General features: G+C 44.0%; 1 protein-coding gene across 2 annotated transcripts in view; it reads left to right on the top strand.

Moving 5' to 3' along the window:
• OSBPL10 (oxysterol binding protein like 10) overlaps nucleotides 1-14,500 on the top strand; it is a 299,778-nt gene that overhangs the window by 163,297 nt on the left and 121,981 nt on the right. Inside the window, exon 4 of one of the 2 annotated variants that reach the window (XM_004603949.2) lies at nucleotides 6,200-6,391. The exons of the other annotated variant lie outside the window; for it this stretch is intronic. Coding sequence (XP_004604006.2) covers nucleotides 6,200-6,391 — 192 coding nt within the window. The remainder of the gene's footprint in view (nucleotides 1-6,199; nucleotides 6,392-14,500) is intronic. 2 annotated transcript variants of the gene reach the window in all.

The raw sequence follows: 14,500 nt of genomic DNA, 5'->3' as shown, positions 1-14,500 counted from the left end.
CTTCACTTGTCCTAGGTTTGATGTGCCTGTTTGTCCTTAAATCTCCCGCTGCAGTTACTGCAGCCCCTGCCCGTCTCACCTGTGCTCAGGTGTCTGGAGCAGGGCTGCTTCAGCTTTTTCACTCACCATCACGTTTTATCTGAGAAATGTAGCACAGGCAAGCACTGCCAGAAATGCCTCGGGTTTATTATGCAGTTGGTTGCTTTGCTTTGTTTTACTTTTTGGACCACACTTAGTGGTGCTCAAGGGTCACTCCTGGCTCTGTGCTCAGGAATCACTCCTGGTGGGGCTTAGGAGACCATAGGTGGTGCTGGGGATTGAACTTGGGTAGGCCACATGTAGGACAAGCACGTTACTTCTGTACTATCTCTCCAGTCTCCAGTCTCTAGTTAATTTTAAAATTCATTTTTGCTCATTGCCTATTCAGAAATCTTTTGCTATTGTCATTTATGTGCATTTGTGTGTGTGTGTGTGTGTGTGTGTGTGTGTAGAGAGAGAGAGAGAGAGAGAGAGAGAGAGAGAGAGTGGGGGGGAGGGAGATTCCACTATACTACCCCCACAGTTTAAGAAGGTGGAATGTGTAATCTCTGGACAGCTAGGGAAAGCCCTGGCAGCTCACCCTCTTGCCACTCACATTTGGTGGTCTCGAGCTGCTTCCTCACCCAGTACAGCCAATGCCATGAGTGGACGAAAGAGGAAACAAGGTTTCCAGGCTGGTTGGTGATCAGTTGCCGTTTATTCCATTCTCTGCACGCGCCTTTCCAATCTAACAGAGCTCCCCATTCTAGTCTCATGCTGCCCCTCATTCCCGTCTCCTCCTGTCCCTCCCACTCATCTCTCCGTCCTCCCTCTCACAGCCGTGTCTCTTGTCTCTCCATGCGCCTGCTCCTGCTTTCTCCCCCTACATTCTTCTCCCTCTGTCCCACTTGCTAGTCTCTTCGTGCTCCATCTTGCTGCCCTGGTCTCTCTCTAGTCTCTCACCAACTCTCCAGCATAGCGGGTAGCCACCAAACCCTGTTTGTCTGGTAGCAAAATCAACATATCAAAAGCCCTTCCCGATCACCCTTCAGACTCAAAGGAGGGAAATACACCTAAGGGCGTTTCTCCTCTCCTTAGTCCAATAATTTAATTAACATCCTAATTCTACTTCTTAATATTAGTTATTTCGTATGGACACTGTAAGAGATATATTGAGCTTGTAGGGTGGCTTTCCTGGGGATATCTTACTATAGATCTCAGAATACAGTGCTCAAGCCAGATTAATCTTTCCTAACCCTAGCAGGGTTCCTTATCTAGATGTTACTTTTTGGATCATGACAGACTTTGTCAATGACTATGCTCTTAACTTATAGTTAAGTATTACGGCACTTTGGCCTGGGCCATTTTGATGCCAAGATAGCTCACAGCTTGCCCTGGGTCCATCCAGTCCCTGAATGGGACACTGCCTTTGGAGTGCTAGGAAGTAAGGGCAACTGAGGCTTAAGTCCAGAGAACAGATGCCCAGGAGTGAATATCATTTGTAGTCAGTTAACTCCCAAGTTACAAAAGCATAGCATTAAGTGTCTTCCTGTGTCTATACAAAAAGTACATTGCTCTGAATTAACTATGCAAAGGACTTAAGGAGAAGAGAAAAGCAATATTTACAAGTTAACAGAGTCTGATTAGGAGATAAAGGTGATTCACCAGTTGGGGAAGCAGAGCACAAAGAAAGAAGTTACAAGTAAACTCAGAGGACTGGGAGCACTGTGATGGGAGTAACCCAATAAACCTAAGCTCCCTGTGGCAAGACAGAAAGGACAAACCAATGTTATCCTACAGTGGAATTTTGAGAGCCCACTCCTAGTGGTGGCATTGCCATTGTAGGGGGTTGGGGAGGCACCTGGGCCACTGTGACAGGGAGTGCCAGGGTAAATCTTGCCCCCCCCCTTTACTGGGTTACTGTTATTCACATGGTCCCCTGTAGTCTGTTGACAGTTGGACACTCAGACTCGTGGGTGTTTGCCCATCTGAGGAGTGAAAGGTGGCATCTAATTGTGGTTTGAATTTATACTTGTAAGTACAGCTGAACATGTTTTCATACTGGTTTAAGGGCTATTTCTATTTCTTTCTTTTTGGTGTGTGTGTGGGGGGGGGTTCCTTTTTGGACCACACCCAGCTGTGCTCAGGATTGCTCCTATTTCTGCACCCTGAAATTACTCCTGGTGAAGACCCTATGGGGTGTGGGAAATAGAACCTAGGTTGTCCACGTGCAAAGGCAGTGAAATAGATATCGGTAGTGTTGTTCCAGCCCTCTATGCCATTTGTGTACTGTTTGTGTTTTGTCCTGTCTTAATCATTGTTAATTTTTTTAACTTGAAATTTTTGGTTACCAAGATATTTGTGATTGAGTTTCAGACATACAATGTTCCATCATCGGCCCCAACACCAGTGTCCACTACCCTCCACTAATGTCTTCAGTTGCCCTCCTACCCCTGCATCTCCACCTGCCTCGATGGCAAGTACTTTTCCCCTCCGCCCATTGTCCTAGTGTTCTCTTCCCTTCTCTCTCGAACCCCTCCCCAGTGGCAAGCTTCCTACTAAAGACCAGTTCTTCTACTTTTTATTTATTTTGCTTTTGGGCATTTGATATTCCTCTAGACATTTCTTTATATCCCACATATTAGAGAGATCATTCTGAGTCTGTTCTTTTGGTATTTTTGTTTTTGTTTTTGTTTGCTTTTTGGGTCACCCTGGCAATGCTCAGGGGTTACTCCTGGCGCTGCTAGGAGGACCATATGGGATGCCAAGAATTGAACCCAGGTTGGCCACATGCAAGGCAAATGCCCTACCTGCTGTGCTATCGCTCCAGCCTTCTGAGTCTGTTCTTTTCCCTCTAAACTCACTCCTTTGTTGTTCTTGTTCGAGGGATTATGTTTCTTACTATAAACAGGAATGATGGTGCTTGTATCTGGTCGAAGATATTTTTTCTCATTGTTTATTTAGCTTTGTTGGTGATGGGAGTGGTTTCTTTTTTTATTTATTAATTTATTTTATTCACATCTAAAAATACTGTCTTGATGTCAAATATATACAAACAATTAGAGCATAAACATAATCACAATGCAGTGGCTTTATGTGGAAATTGATATCTCCCTCACTAGGCTGACACGTATTCAACTAATATTCTATTTTTTTTAAATATAGAAAGATGTATTATTCCCTTTGAGCCAGGAGAGTCTAAGTTTCACATGCAGATTTACTGCCACTATAGCTGCAAAATTTCCTCCAACATGCCCCACTTAATTGTGTAAACTGATCAAATTCCCAAATGATATGCAGGAGGGCATACACATCGTGTCAATGTATGTAAAAATAACAGAATTCTTTCTCTTTGTATGGAATCTTTATGGAGATACAAATCTGTTCTTTCAGCTCCAGTGTCAGGAAAGCCTGAAAACAACATTTGACTATTTCACATAGTCTCCTAAAGTTGTGTGTATTTGAAGTGTTAAAAGTCAAGATGTATTTAATTATTTTATCTTTTCATGGGAATAAGGTGGGAGTGGTTTCTTAAAGTCTTTTTCCTGTGCAGAAATTTTCTGGTTTTAGATAATCAAAAAAATTTTTTTAGCTTTTCTTTCATGGCCTTTGGATTTTGAACTCATAGAACTTTTCTACCCCCCAAGTTTACATATCTTATTCGATTTTTTTCTACTTGTCTTTGATCCACTTGAGGTCTCATCATCTGAGAGATGAACCCAGCCTTGTTTTCCAGATGACACCCATCATTCCAACACCAGTTATTGAAAAATTCTCCACTAAATTGAGATACCATCTTTATCACAAACTAAAAATTTTGCTTGTGTTTCATGGTACGCCAGACTGTCATAGAGGTTCATTGATCATAACTTAGTACACTCATTTGTTCAAAACACATTTTTAAGTACTTAAGAAAATTGCTGCACAATGAAAAAAGCGTCAAGGCAGTGGGATAAGCACAGCAGAGAGACTGACTGCGAGGGGAAGAGGAGTCACTCAGCCAAGAACACTGAGTTGAGTCTTGTAGGTTTCAGACTTAGAGTTTCCCAGCAGGAGAGAAAGAATATTTGGGCAGTAGGGATGGATAAGTGCAGAGACACACCCATGAGCATACTTTTGGGTACCTAACACAACCACCATGTTGGACAGGAGGCACAGTGGGAGAAGGTGTCAGAATAGCTCATGGTGACAGCAGCTTCGAGCCAAAGTAAGATTGGGGCTTTCATCATATTACAGCTCCCCTGGTGTGAGTTTCAAAGAGAAGGCATGGGGGCTTGAAGGGCAAGATAGCTCAGTGACCAAGAACCATTCCCCTGGCTGATCCACGGTGACAGACCGACGGATGGATGAAGGACTGGGGAACGGAGAAACAGGGCCTGGGCCCTGGGCCAGTTGGTAGTCAGTTTATTTCTCTCTCCTCCCCAGCGTAGTCCAGTCTCTCCCTTTATAGCACAAAAGTAGTTGTAGTATAGTTTTGGGTTTAGTCCCAGTCATCATAGTTCCCTCATCCTCGTCTCCTCAGTCCTCCTAGTTCCTGTCCAGTCCTTCTCTTTCTAGTCCCCTCTTACCCCTCGCAGCAAAGTTATGTAGAAGTCATGAAGGGTGGGGGTACACATAGGTGGGGTTAAACGTTACCATAACAACAAACAGAGGCAAAGCCACTCCTTTAGGGGAAGTTCTAGGAGATTAATTTAAGGACACAATCTCATCAGAGGGTTCAGCACTCCAGATTACTAGGAGATCCGCTCAAGGGATGTATTGCTTTCTCCTTTCCTCAACTAGTGATCCATTTAACCAATCATAGTAAATTTACTTCTTATAATATTTCTGGACTGGAGCCATAGCACAGAGGGTAGGGCATTTGCCTTGCACGCGGCTGACGCGGGTTTGATTCCTCTGTCCTTCTCGGAGACCCTGGCAAGCTACCGAGAGTATCCTGCCCGCACGGCAGAGCCTGCTAATATTCCTAGTCATTTTGTATAAACACAGTCACTGTCACTGTCATCCCATTGCTCATTGATTTGCTCGAGTGGCGACCAGTAATGTCTCTATTGTGAGACTTGTTACTGTTTTTGGCATATTGAGTACGCCACAGGTAGCTTGCCAGGCTCTGCCATGTGGGCGAGACACTCTCAGTAGCTTGCTGGGCTCTCCGAGAGGGACGGAGGAATCGAACTCAGGTTGGGCACATGCAAAGCAAATGCCCAAACTTCTGTGCTATCGTTCCAGCTCATAAACACAGTATATATGTGTGTGTGTGTGTGTGTGTGTGTGTGTATACATATATATTATATTAAGCTTAAAGGTTGGCTCGCTATATATTCTAGACTACAGTCCTCAGACCAGGTTAGTCTTTCCTAGCCCCAGCAGGGTCCTTATTCAGTTATTTCTTTTTGGGTCATAACAGAATTCATTTCATGACCATGCTCTTATTATACTTATGGGGCTTAGCTTGTCCCCTTTCGATGCCAGGGTATCTTACAGCTTGCCTGGGGGCCATCCAGTTCCTTCTTGGGACCCTCATTTTGGAGGTGTTAGGAAGTAAAGGAAATTGAGGATTAAGTCAAGTAAATATAATGGATGCCCAGGAGTCAATATTATTTGAAGTCAACTCCCATGTTACAAAGCAAAGCATCAACTGTCTTCCTGTGTCTATACAAAAAGGACATTGCTAAATAAACCATGAAAATGACATAAAGGAAGGAAAAAAGCCATATAGGATTATTAGTGCTAGATGGAACTGGGTGTGCATCAGGGGCACTGTTGTGGGAGTAACTCAATAAACCTAAGCTCCCTGCAGGAGGAGCAAGGAAAACCCAGTGTTATCCAAAACCTTGGGAAGTCTGCCATCTAAATAGATAAAGGGGAGGGAGTATGAGGTCCAGGGTCCAGAGAGATAGTATAATGGGGGACCGTGCTTGCCTTGCATACGGCGGACCCGAGTTCTATCCCTGGCACCCCATGTGGTTTCCCAAACCCCGCCATGTGGTTCCTGAGCACAGAGTAAGCTCTGAGCTTACTTAGGGGAACCACACTCACCAGAAGTGCCCCCCACACCAAGAACCACGCCCAAAATATTCAAAGAAAAAAAAGAGCATGAGGTCCAGACTAAACAGAAGTCAGTACTTAGCTGTATTCTGCAGGTCGGTTGTTGAGTTTTGACACCTGTTGCTTATTCTAGACTACTCCAAGCTCCCGAAGCCGAAGTCTCACATTGCTCCCCCATGGAACACCCAATTCTGCGTCTCCCTGTAGCCAGAGACACCTCATTGCGGGGGCTCCCGGCGTTGTCACAGTCACGCATCACAAGTCGCCTGCAGCTGCCCGAAGAGCCAAGAGTCAGTATTCCGGCCAGCTTCACGAAGTCAGAGAGGTAGGCTTTGCTCTGAGGCTTTGCTCACTTCTGGGCTACGTGGTCCTGGGGACTTGAGCACTGCAACTATTGCTCCGCCATCTTCCCTTCCTTTCTGCCATTTCCATGACAGCTTTTACAATCTTGGCCACAGTGCCTTCTTTCACCCTCCTGGTTTTCAAAACAAGTGTTTCTGGGTCTTTGGTTAAGCAGATCCTTAGGTGGCCGCTGGGAGAGCTCAGAAATCAGAGTACCCCCAGAAACAGGGGTTGAAGGGTGGGTAATGGGGTCAGGGGTTCCAGCCTCTATGTTGGAACTGAATAAAGACGTAAGCAGAATTCACCTCTCCCCACCCCGGCTTCACTTTATGAAGTGTTCATTGCCTCTTTCTTCCCGTTGCAGACACTCTCCAAGGGGAGTGTTGAGAAAAGAACAGGGCCTGTGGCGGTGGAAGACTATCACTTGGGAGCAAGTCTTTCACCCTGAGTTCTGAGTCTGCATCATGAAAGGACACAGGCATGACCAACCTCTTCAGGGAGATGCTAATAATGTGGGAAATCCCTTGGATTGTGAACATCTTCCATCTGCTGAACATATATGGGTTTAGGTTTTACTTCTCATACCTTGGCAAGTCATTAGTCAGGGGGTTGGGCGGGGGTGTCTCAGATCCATAACATTCATATTCTCCTTTGCAACTATTATTGAGAATAGATTGTATGAAAGTAATGAAATTGATCTTGGTGGGCTAACTTCTGTTGAGTTCCAGTGTTGCCCAGCAGCTGCTTTGGGGTAGAGCAGTTGGAAGTAGCTGAGACTTACCTCTGTGCCAGGCTGGAAAACGGATTTCCCAGGAGGCTAGGGTATGTCTGCTGCTTGAGTCAGCATGTTTCTCATTTGATTCTCTGAGTATCACTAGCCAGACACTCAGAGAATCCCTGTTGGCTGGTTCTTTTAGTCTGATTCTGGCTCAGATCAGAAAATCTGCAGTAGGGATCAGATTGATAGTGCATTAAGTAAGGTGCTTTCCTTGCATGTAGCTGAGTCAAGTTCGATCCCCAGAATCTTGCATGGTTCCTTGAGCCCTGTCGGGAGTGACCCCTGAGTACAGAACCAGGAGTAAGTTCTGGGAAAAGGCAGGTGTGGTCCCCTTTTACCTCCCAAAAGAAAAGAAATAGAAAAAAAGAGGGAAAAAATCTGCAATCTCACTCAAATCTTATAGGTAAATCACTGTCATCATCATCACTGTTATCCTGTTGCTCATTGATTTGCTCTAGTGGGCACCAGTAATGTCTCCATTGTGAGAATTGTTGTTACTGTTTTTGGCATATCGAATATGCCATGGGTAGCTTGCCAGGCTCTGCCGTGCGGGGAAGACACTCTCGGTAGCTTGTCGGGCTCTCCGAGAGGGGTGGTGTAGGTACATATGAAAGATCTTTTTTTTTCTTGATAAACATATATCAAGATTTCTTTGAATTAGTGAACCTGGCTTTAAAGAGTTTGGTTTTTGTACATTGGAGGAATTGTAGATGGAGTGGTCCTGCAGGTTTATATATTTACATTTTTCATACCTGTAAGAAGCACTATGGGTCAGGATATTTACATTTTTCATATACCTGTAAGAAGCATTATGGGTGGGGATAGAGCTAAGGGGTAGAGTACTTGGCTAAATATATTGCTGTCTTCATCATCACTGTTATCCTGTTGCTCATCGATTTGCTTATTTTAATCTCTTGCTTATTGGGTAAAAAGGTATTATAGAAAAAATTTGGTATACTGTGTAGAATAGAGTAATGACACCCACCCTCAAACTCAAGCGTTGTTCACTGTCCTTCTCACATGTTTTGTTTCCTCTCACCACTTTATTTTTGCTAGAGTATTTAAAGGAAATCTTAAATATTTTATCATTCCAGTAAATGCTTCAGTATGTATCTAACAGATAAGAGTTTTAAAAAGTAACCAGATAACATCTTGTCATGTTCCTATAAACCTCATGACAGATATGTTTTGTAAGTGCTTGAAAGACCTTAACCTTTTAAAAAGAAAAAGATGAGTTCAAAGCTCCTATTGTTTTGAGAGTTTAAAAAACTTAATTTTTTTTTTAGTTACCGTGAAAGTACAAAGTTATTCATGATGGAGTTTCAGGCATGCAGTGTTTCGACACTCATCCCTTCACCAGTGTCCACTTCCCTCCGTCAATTCACCCATCCTCCAACACCACCCATTTCTGGTTTAAAAACTTAAATGATAACACATCTCTTCATTGGCTCACTGATATGTGCTGGAGAGATAATAAGCAGGGAAGGTGCTTATTTTGTTTACTGCCAACCTGGGTTTGATTCCTGGAACCACATATGGTTTCCCTGAACCCCACCAGGAGTGATCTTTGAGCACAGAGTCAGAAATAAGCACTGAGCACCACAGGGTGTGGCCCAACACCCCCCCACTCCAAAATAAAATAAGATTGATGAGAGAAGGCCTGATAAGTATATATAAAAAGGTAGGGGTTGTTGTGTTCAGTTAAGTGAAGGCCTAAATTAAAACTGAGTTATGTCAGTTTGATGTTTCTTCAGAAGTGATTCACTATGAAGCTCAAATCTTGTCTGCTTCCAATGTTTCAGTCTTAAGCTTTAAGAATAACAAAGGCATGTTCTCTGTGATTGGATGTACATAAAAGCTTTTAATTGTCAAGTGTTGCTTGATAGTGCAGCTGCATGTGAGAAATGTGTGAGGTGACATTTTCTCTGCAAACATGAGACTTCGAGGGTGCACTGTAAGGGATCCTCATTCTTTATGTGGTCTGTTATAAATGAAACATTGTTGAATGACTTATGACTGCATGTAAAGTAGATATACAAAGTAGATAATGCATGTAGATTATGTAAAGTACATATTGCAAAAGAAACCTGAGGAAAGAAGTCAGAATTATCCCAAATCATACCCACTTTTAGGTAGCCTTTCAACTTATCTATTTCTAGCAGAAAAGAGTAATGTTACATAGAAAGACGCACAAAAATGATCTGTGCATGATCCATAATTTTAAGTAATGATTTATAAGTAATGGCACGTATGCTGCTTTTTACTTTATAAAACTACTTTCTCTTCATTTTCATATATGGAGAAAGTTGTTGGGATTTCCCATAAAGTTAATTTTTTTTTCTTTTTGGGTCATACCTGGTGATGCACAGGGGTTATTCCTGGCTCTGCACTCAGGAATTACTCCTGACGGTGCTCAGGGAGACCATATGGGATGCTGGGAATCGAACCCGGGTCGGCCGCATGGAAGGCAAATGCCCTACCCGCTGTGCTATTGCTCCAGCCCCTAATTTTTTAAAAAAAGTTTAAAATTTTATTTTCATACAGTTTTCACAATAATTGTTTACATTCAGCACTTCAATAAAAATCCCACCACGATTACACCTTCCAATATCATTATTTTGAATTCTCTCACCACCACCCAAGCCTGTCCCATAGGCAGGTGCTAAATAATTTATTTTGTGTTGCTTGTTATAAATAGTATGAGATGTCAAGTGGTCCTGGAATTCTAAAATTTTTAAAAAATATTTGGGGTCTGGAGGTATCTCTGTGGCATGCTGCTCTCTTTTGAGATTCATATGTGAGTCTCTGAATCATGGCCGTTAATTCCCTTAAATGGTGTCCAGAGGCAATTCGTGGGTATGTCTGCCAGGAAACTGGAAGGGCAGGGAAATGGGGGCAGGTTGCCCACCCCTGACTTTAGGAAGCTTGGAGTTTTCACTCACTAGTCCCGCATATCTGAGATTTTCAGCAGGTTCATTCTCATGCATGGGTGGCTTGGGACAAGCCTGTGAAGGTTGGCTTTGGCTGTGATTGGGTTCTGGAGGTTTGTGGCTGCCGGGGTTTCATTGGGGCAGGTGGAGGGACACCTGCCCACCTCCAACATGTCCTGGTGAAATCAGCCTGGTGTGGGATGGAGAGATATCTCTGTGGTGTGCTGCTCTCTTCTGAGATTTGTGAGTCTCTGAATCATGGCTGTTAATGTGCTTAAATGGCCTGTTTGATCTCCTTTGAGATTTATTTATGGGTCTCTGAAGCAAGGCTGATAAATGAGCTTGTATAGCTGAGCCAGAAGTGGTTTGTGGGTGTGACTCCCACATACCAAACTTTTGGCTGTTTAATTTCTTGTGAAACTTGGTCCCAAGTTGTTGGGTGCTGGCTAGAGGCACAGCAGAAATTTGGGACTATCATGAAGCCTGAAAGCACCATCAGGCTCTGATGTACTTTCCCCACAGGTACAGGTTAATCTGCTGGGCAGCACCATACCCCCTAAAGTTAATTTTGTTCCCAAAAAATTCAGTGAAATGTCTCTCTATATTATAGATATTTTATTTATCTCCAGGTGATTGCTTCTATCCCCATATATTACTGAAAATTGTTTTTTTTTGTTGTTGTTGTTGTGTTTTGAGTCATACCTGGTGATACTTAGGAATTACTCCTGACTCTGTGCGGGAATTTCTCCTGAGGATCTATAGAGATGCTGGAAGTCGAATCTGGGTGGACTGTATGCAAGGCAAGCTCCTTACCTACTGGATTATCTCTCCAGATCCTGAAAATTAATTTTAAGTGAGTTTGTTGAGATCCATTTAGAAATGGTGGTGGCCGAGAGAACTGTAGGCTGTGGTACAGCTCCAAGGAGACTGGAAAGTTTAGGTTCCCTAATGTCACATGCAGCTTTTCTCCTGGTTGGAGAAGAGTCAGTATTGCCTGGCATTTGGCATTGTATACTGTTTTAAGTTGAGCTTGTGAACCTTCAGAAGAAATTTTATCCATTTCAGAAAATTCTACCATTTTCAAAGATTAATAATTTCTGAGTCTCTAGACCTCTGTATTTATCTACAAAATAATCAGGAAAAAATGGGTAGCATTTTTAACCCAGCTGCCCAGGGAAGATAAACTTCAGACCATTGAAGTAGCAGGGAAAATCATCATATAGAAGACAGATGTGCCTGAATTTCTGAAGAAGAAAAGAAAAATAGCCCCGCCAAAGGCAATAGGATAAACATTAAATGGAATGCCACAGCCTGCGTGGAAATAAAAGGATAATTTAAAAGATTAAATGGTGAGCATCCAGAATGTGAGGAATTGAGATGCCAAAGGTCAGTACCCAAAGTTCTTTCTGCCAGTGGCTGGGAGAGATGAATTTGAGATATTGTCCCACCACGGGGAGCTGGGATAGCCTAGCCAGCAATTCCCGAAATAAAAATGAAGACCACTTTGTCCATCAGGTTCCCAGAAATAATTACAACCTATTATTATGGGGGTGTTTATAAGTGTTGGCAGTTCCTGGTGGTACATAGGAAGTAAACAGAAACAAAGCTGTGTTGCCCTGAGTTCAGAAATCCACCCTTGGAAACCATTCCCTGAGGACTGGAATATGTATGTGGAATTGGGGGATTGCCAGAAAAATAAAAAGCAACATGGGGTAAGGGGACAGGACAAAAAAAAAGTTTGGGTACATTCCTTACTAAAAGCTCAGTTTTATATAGAACATTATAGAATGATTAAACAATTATATGCTTAACACAAGGAATGATTATATAGCAGTTCAAGCTGGAAGTTGTTAATATACATACACATACAGTAGTATGTGTATTTCATATAAAATCAAATACATAATAATACACATTTTCTTTTTCCATTTGAAGTTCAGGGATTATTGAGAACAGTGGTTCCAGAATTTTGGATTTTACTTGTCAACTTAAATTTAGAATGTGGAGAGCAACACAGCCTTACACATTTTTAAATTTTGCCCAGAAGGACATTTAAAAAGCTCAGTCACAGTTCTACTTTCACCTCTTTAAAGCACTTTTAAATGCCTCCTCCCAAATATAAAATCAGAGTCCCGGGTCATTAGTTACATGCAACATTTAATTTGATGAAAAACTTGCTGCAGTTTCGTTGTCTTTAATATTTTATCTGGGCTTGGAAGAGTCCGTACGTCAATAGCTCTTGGCCCAGGAATCTGCCCTGAATCCCTGCTTACCACTGGGTTCTGACTTCGAACTGCTGCCAGCCTGCTCCGTTGCCTCCTATATTCTTCCTAGTTCATTCTCTGTCTCCAGCAGCCCACCTTCCCCCTGCCATGAGAGACTTCTATCCAAATGTACCCCCCAACCACCACCAAATTGAGCCTCCCTAGCTCAACTTCCTGTTCCTAGCAGCACCCCTCGTCCTAACTCTCTGTTGGCAAGGACACCGACTGCCCAGTGGAACTGTCTGCTGTGTTCCCTACTACTGAGAGCTCTTTGAATTGAGATGTAAATGTAAAAGGCATGCTAGGGTTCCAAGGCTTAGTGCACAGTTAGGTAAAATGTTTACCCAATGTTTTAATATTGTGTGGGGTGATATTTTCGTTTGCTTGTTTGGGGGCCACATCCCACAGTTCCCAGGGCTTGTTCCTGGATGCTCAGGGCTTACTGCAGGCTCTACATTCAGGCATTACTCTGAGCCAGGCTCAGGGTTGTGGTATGACATTTTCCCCCTTCCTCCTGGGGTTCTCCTCTCTCTCTCTCTCTCTCTCTCTCTCTCTCTCTCTCTCTCTCTCTCTCTCTCTCTTCTCTCTCTCCTCTCTCTCTCATGGGGTTGTCTCTTCTCTTTCTCATATTTTCTTTAAAAACAAGCCAAGTAGCTTTTTTATTCCTAAGTTAAACTGTTCTGGTTAAAAATAATAAAACTCCAAACCAAACTGATGTATTATCTCAAGTCAGGAGGCTGGAGTCTTACACGATGGTGTGGACGGGTTTGTTCCTTCTGGAAGTGCTGGTGGAGAATGTGCTCCAGGGCCCTTCTCCAAACTTCCAGTGATGCTTGGTGGGGGTACCCACGGGTCTCTGGTCCTTTGATACCCAGGCTCCTTTCCCCCTGCGTGCCTCTAACTCCTTGTAACACTACTCGTTACTGGGCTTAAGACCCAGCTATGTCCAGCACAATCTCATCTTCTCATCTTAACTAATTTCCTCTGTTGGACCCTCTCCCCAGCTAAGGTTCCATTCCAGACTTCTGGGAGGCTTGAACACACTTTAGCAACTAAGTTCTTCTAGGTCCCAGCACTTAAAATGATTCCTCCATTTCCACTTGTGGTGGGATACAGGGTGAAGACCCTGCAGGTATGCCCAGGCTCCCTGGGAGGCAGGGCTGCCGTGGCCCCCTGCTCCTCCTTCCTCACTGCTGGGCTGCCCAGACTGGCTGAGTCCAGGAGCAGGGACTGTAGTCTTCTCACCTTTCACCGAAGAGGGGACTGAGGAACCCCGCAATTTCTTGAGATTCCAGCGGGGCTGATCCAAACTTTGGTAGTGGGTAGTGGGTGGTGTTGCCTTGCTGTGTGTGGTTCTTTACTGGGACGTGGGGATTGATGTGTACCTGCATACAAAGAGGGCTCACGCTCTATTATGAGGAGGACCATATTTTCCTAAATCCTTAATATGGTGAGGTGGGGTTCACTTGCACTGGGCAGCTGAGGATGGGTGAAGGTTGGTTCTCAGTGTCACACCCCAAACAGTGCCAGCAGCTGGACTTTAGCCCAGGGGAGTCTCAGGCCGAGGCCCCCTCTAGTCTAGTATACCACGCCCTCTGTCCTGCTTCCACTAACCCCAGATGGGTTTTGCCTCCATTGCTCTTTTTTCCCTTTTAGGAATCTCTGGGCTGGAGTGATAACATAGTGAGCATGCGCCAATCCGGGTTCGATTCCTCCCCCCCTCTCGGAGAGCCCGGCAAGCTACCGAGAGTCTCCTGCCCACATGGCAGAGCCTGGCAAGTTACCCGTGGTGTATTCGATATGCCACAAACAGTAACAAGTCTCACAATGGAGACGTTACTGGTGCTCACTTGAGCAAATCGATGAACAATGGGACGACAGTGCTACAGGAATCTCTAGTCATTTTCTTGTGCAGGTGCTGTGGCCCGAGCTGACACTCTCCTGGTTTCCACAATCTCATCTTGTCAGGGCTCATACGCATCAGTGGTGCTGCTCGTGCACCCTTTGGTAGCAGGACTCCCTGGGACTCACATTGCAGGTTTAGGCCCTAGGTTGTCACACTGGGAAAATTATTTGAACTTTGCCCCAGCTGTGAATGAGGGCACCAGGCAGTGTCACCA

This window comes from Sorex araneus, chromosome 4 (assembly GCF_027595985.1).
Source record: "Sorex araneus isolate mSorAra2 chromosome 4, mSorAra2.pri, whole genome shotgun sequence".
Classification (NCBI taxonomy): Eukaryota; Metazoa; Chordata; class Mammalia; order Eulipotyphla; family Soricidae; genus Sorex; species Sorex araneus.
The sequence above is the reverse complement of the archived record's forward strand: the minus strand, read 5'-3'. Positions and strand labels throughout refer to the sequence as shown.